At 42.9% G+C, this 4540-nt stretch overlaps 1 protein-coding gene, 1 non-coding gene and 1 pseudogene across 2 annotated transcripts; 2 read left to right on the top strand and 1 right to left on the bottom strand.

Annotated features, from left to right (window-relative positions):
• Positions 1–2015: 2015 nt before the first annotated feature.
• TRNAP-UGG lies at positions 2016–2090 on the top strand. The gene has a single exon. It is a non-coding gene; the product is annotated as a tRNA-Pro (tRNA).
• Positions 2091–3138: 1048 nt separating this feature from the next.
• Positions 3139–3727, top strand: LOC119283422 (NADH-ubiquinone oxidoreductase chain 1-like). The gene has a single exon (XM_037562976.1). It carries the CDS (start codon positions 3356–3358, stop codon positions 3725–3727), a length of 372 nt encoding a protein of 123 aa, XP_037418873.1. The 5' UTR covers positions 3139–3355.
• Positions 3728–4489: 762 nt separating this feature from the next.
• Positions 4490–4540, bottom strand: part of LOC119288705 — a 1096-nt pseudogene continuing 1045 nt past the window's right edge.

A 4540-nucleotide genomic window follows, 5' to 3' on the forward strand; every position in this document is an offset into this window, starting at 1 on the left:
AAAACTAAAGAAAGCGTTAGCGCATTGGACTCGAAATCCAAATTGTGCTAGCTGACAAAGAAAAAGCAGAATATAACAGAGAAATATTGGTTCTGACTGGTTGGTAAAAGGACTCTAAATCCTTTGAGTGGTTCGATTCCACAACAGAACAAAGAATGAAATGAATGAATGAAAGCCATGACCATGCCTCCAGTAGGAAGATCGAGGAACCGGTGCTGGTGCTCCTGGTTCATGGGATCCTAACCGCGATTGGGAGATTAGATATTATTCTTTCATAAGTCCATCCAAAGGAGATAGGTTGAGGAGAAAGAAAGGAGAAAACTAAAGAGAAAGATGGACAGTAGATTGACAGTATCCGAATCAAATAAGAAAAAAACGTAGCTATTTCATCAAATCCCGATTGTGTGGGTGTGAAGTGGAAAAATCCCGTTCTAGCTGGCAGCGGGCATAGACTAAAAATCCTCTTTCGCTGGGCCTTTTGGACTCGAAATCCAAACGGAGAGAGTGGTTCGAATCCACCTCAGAACGAACAATGAAAAAGGCGTCGAGCGGGTGCAAGCTCGAGGAGCTAGGAAGGATGGAAGAAAGCTTGACCGTTTTTTCACTGAACTACTCAAACTTTTTGTTCGAAAAAGCGGAAATAGCTCAGTTCGATAGAGGGTTGAGCTTCACCGGTTAGTGTGCACCAAAGGATGAGGTTTCTTTCCCGTCCTACAAATTGAAACCGTTCTAGCTTGATACTGCGATATCGTCAAATCATCCAACGGAGCATGGAAACCATTTCGGTGGCGGTAATGGCCTCCAGTAGTTTTCTATGGAACCATACCACTACGGTCATCTATATGATTAGACCGTGCCGCTTCACTAGACTTTCGTGAACCATCCATTTGATCCCCAGAGTCGTGACACCACTTTCTAAACAAAAGTTTCCAAAATCCAATGCGGAACCAAGCAGTAAGAGAAATTCATCATGGTAATTATTAGTAGAAAACCAAAGTGGAACAGAGAGAACGGAGAGTCAGTTACAATGAAAAAATTGTTGAGGAATCATGTTGAAAGAACAACATTCTGTGTCATAAATATCGTATATAGAGATTTTTCATGTATCGACGCTTTTGATTCAATTATGAAACTACGTTGTACTGGACTTGCACCCCTAGTTACGCAGAAGTGCAAGCACAGAAGCGGATGACCGGACCTTACCAACATACTCAAAAAAGTATTCTATACTGGGGTCTGTGCTCTTGACAAGCAGTGTTTCCAGTCTAGCTGTGTCAAATCGGGTGTGAAGTGTCCTTCTAGGTTCTGGCTGGTAGAGCAGAGGACTGAAAATCCTCTTTAGTTTCACGCATGGGACTCTAAATCCCAATTGCGCTAGCTCTATGGTTTCGATTCCACAACAGAACGAACAATGAATAAATGTGGGCGGTCAACCAGGTAAGCCTGTGCCTAGGAAAGAAAGGACTAGGGAGGGATTGAGAGAAGCTTTCACAGTGGAAAATGAAAAAAAGCATATCGTTCTTAGAAATTGTGGAATTTGACTCAGTTAGAGCTATGGTTTAGCATCAAGAGGGAAGTTTTGTAAAAGCAACAGGAAGAATTGCTCAGATACCCGTGAGCGTATATAACTTGGGTCGTGTTATAAATGCTCTGGCTAAACCTATTGATGGGAGAGGCGAAATTGTAGCTTCCGAATCTCGCTTAATTGAATCTCCTGCTCCAAGTAGAATTTCCAGGCGTTCCGTATACGAACCTCTTCAAACAGGGCTTATTGCTATCAATTCGATGATCCCTATAGGGCGCGGTCAGCGAGAGTTCATTATTGGGGACAGACAGACTGGCAAAACAGCAGTAGCCACAGATACAATTCTCAAGAAAAAAGGGCAAGATGTAAGAAGAACGAGAGCGAGCCTTCACGAAAGAAAATGCAAGTGAAAGAGAATTGTCAAAATTTCCTAAAAGCGGTGGTTCTTTTCTTTATGGATCGGGTAGACCCATATGTTCTGAGGGGGAGACGAGGTGTAGCGCAGTCTGGTCAGCGCATCTGTTTTGGGTACAGAGGGCCATAGGTTCAAATCCTGTCACCTTGATGTGGTATTCACACAATGGGGCCGAAGTGCAAAGCCCCGTAGCCTATCCGCGGTCGGGAAGGCAGGCGAAAAGCACGCACAAAAGAAAAAGAAAGCTAAAAAGCTTATTTTGCAATCCATTATCTTTGGTATTCTTCTCTATTTAGATCATATTATATAGCTATTTCACAGGTTTTATTTACATACCTCAGTCATGTTATTTGTGTAGCCTTCAATCAGAATAGCCTCTCCACCGGTTCCGAAGATTCTTTCGGCATCAATGTGCTTTTGGAATCTTCCTATGAAACAAATAACATTCTAGAACAGTTTAGGACAGAACAGGCCTCAGTAGAAAGCGAGCTTTTTTCGCGTATAGCCACCTCGAAGCCCAATTAGCGCACGGGCTGCCCCCTCAATTCAACCCTGACGAGTACGCAAACTTGGTCAGGGAGCATTTAGACGGTGCAGTTAGTATTAACCACTACCGCCAAGTCCATAATTCACAAACTGATGAAGTCCACATAATGGAGCTCAAAAGCCGATTACCAAATCTACTTTTTTAGCATCTTGAAACCGCACATAAGAAATATTATGAATGAATCACCTTACAATAACATACGAGAGACAACTTTCTATTTTGTCGAACAACAAGTCGAACCCAATGAACAATTCCATTCAAAGGAATGTTCTAGAGTTTTTTCCACTATATTCGCGATATTTAACAAAATGGAATAAATTCTTCACGATTTCTAGAGTTCCGGGATTACTTCACTGATATCGATTTTCGCCTAAGCACGGCCTCTAGGTTAGTTCAAAGTGTAATACAACAAACTATCAATACACCGAAAACGAGTCAAGATGGATACATAAAATGGAGACATCGTGGATTACCCAAATTGGGACGACAATAGGACATTTCACTTTCTTTCGCAATATTTCTGATCATGACTCAACCACTAGGAAAGGGGATTGCTTACTCTCAGCCACGTTTTCGCTTATGCTTAGTCAAGTGAGGATTCCATTAGAAGTAACGTAACAGGAGCACCATCTTCAAAACTTCTTGGGATCCGGAGTTTTTCGATAAAAGGTCCCATCCTTCAATATCATGATTGGGTCAACCAGGCCAGATCATAAGTGAAATAGTTTGATCGGGTCGACCAGGTCAGGCCCGATCATGAGTGAATAGAAAATCAAAAACGTACATAGCTGTTCCAGCGGAAATACTTTGTTTAATTCTACCACTTCTACTAGGAGTAGCCTTTTTAGTGCTAGCTGAACGTAAAGTAATGGCTTTTGTGCAACGTCGAAAGGGTCCTGATGTAGTGGGATCGTTCGGATTGTTACAACCTCTAGCAGATGGTTTGAAATTGATTCTAAAAGAACCTATTTCACCAAGTAGTGCTAATTTCTCCCTTTTTAGAATGGCTCCAGTGGCTACATTTATGTTAAGTCTGGTCGCTTGGGCCGTTGTACCTTTTGATTATGGTATGGTATTGTCAGATCCAAACATAGGGCTACTTTATTTGTTTGCCATATCTTCGCTAGGTGTTTATGGAATAATTATAGCAGGTTGGTCTAGTAAGACGGGGGGCGGCCGTTCGGTCGCCCATGATATACGGACCAATTGGTCCAAAATGGGTTTGTGCCGCAGGTGTTGAACGATCTACTCTACACAGGTGTGGGCTTACAGGGCTAGGGCTCATAAACCCTTTCTTTCATTCATCAAGGGGTCGGTCACTTTTCCGGGCCGGGATCGAGAAGTGGAAGTCATAAAAAAGAGATGTTTCTCTTCGCACCTCATATCAAGAGGAAAGGTAGCTTGTCAAGCTGGTCTCACTTTTGGAAATTCTAGCTTTCTTTTTTTTTCACCGGCTCTTCTTCTTTGTCAACGCTACTAAGGACCTGACGGTTCGCCTACTTGATGGATGAAAGAACATGAGAAAGGGTTCTAAAATAAAAGGCTAGAAAGTCTACTACAGTACAGTCAAAGTCAGCGGCTGAGTTTGCCTAGCCTCGCCTACTCATTTTTGTAGGCGAGCGAGTTAGCGAAGAGGCTTAGGGATAAGAGAGTGTCGGTGCGTACGTAGCCTTCATTCTACTACGCTACACAAAGTCACTTAGCTCGATGTTAATTAAGAGAGTAAAGGAGGAATACCCTACATAGAAGAACCACAGTTCACTTACAAAGGTATAACCTTTAGCTCCCCGGGGCTAAGCTGCTTCGCACCACTATTAGTTAATTAAGATTCCATTTCAAAGGCGCTACTTTGTTTCGCAAGCCTTTGTCATTGTCAGTCAACTAAGGTTGGCCCTCGGCCCCTGCGAATCCGTAAATCAGAGAGCATGCCGCAAAAAAAAGGATGGTCCCCTATGCATTTCATTCTTTCCGGAACGCAAAGAATTAAAGTACCTGACCCCCATCATGGTGAACCTCTCCTTGTGATCGGGATGAGGTAGATGCCTCCCAGCCG

This window comes from Triticum dicoccoides, chromosome 4A, assembly GCF_002162155.2.
Source record: "Triticum dicoccoides isolate Atlit2015 ecotype Zavitan chromosome 4A, WEW_v2.0, whole genome shotgun sequence".
In the NCBI taxonomy this organism is placed as follows: Eukaryota; Viridiplantae; Streptophyta; class Magnoliopsida; order Poales; family Poaceae; genus Triticum; species Triticum dicoccoides.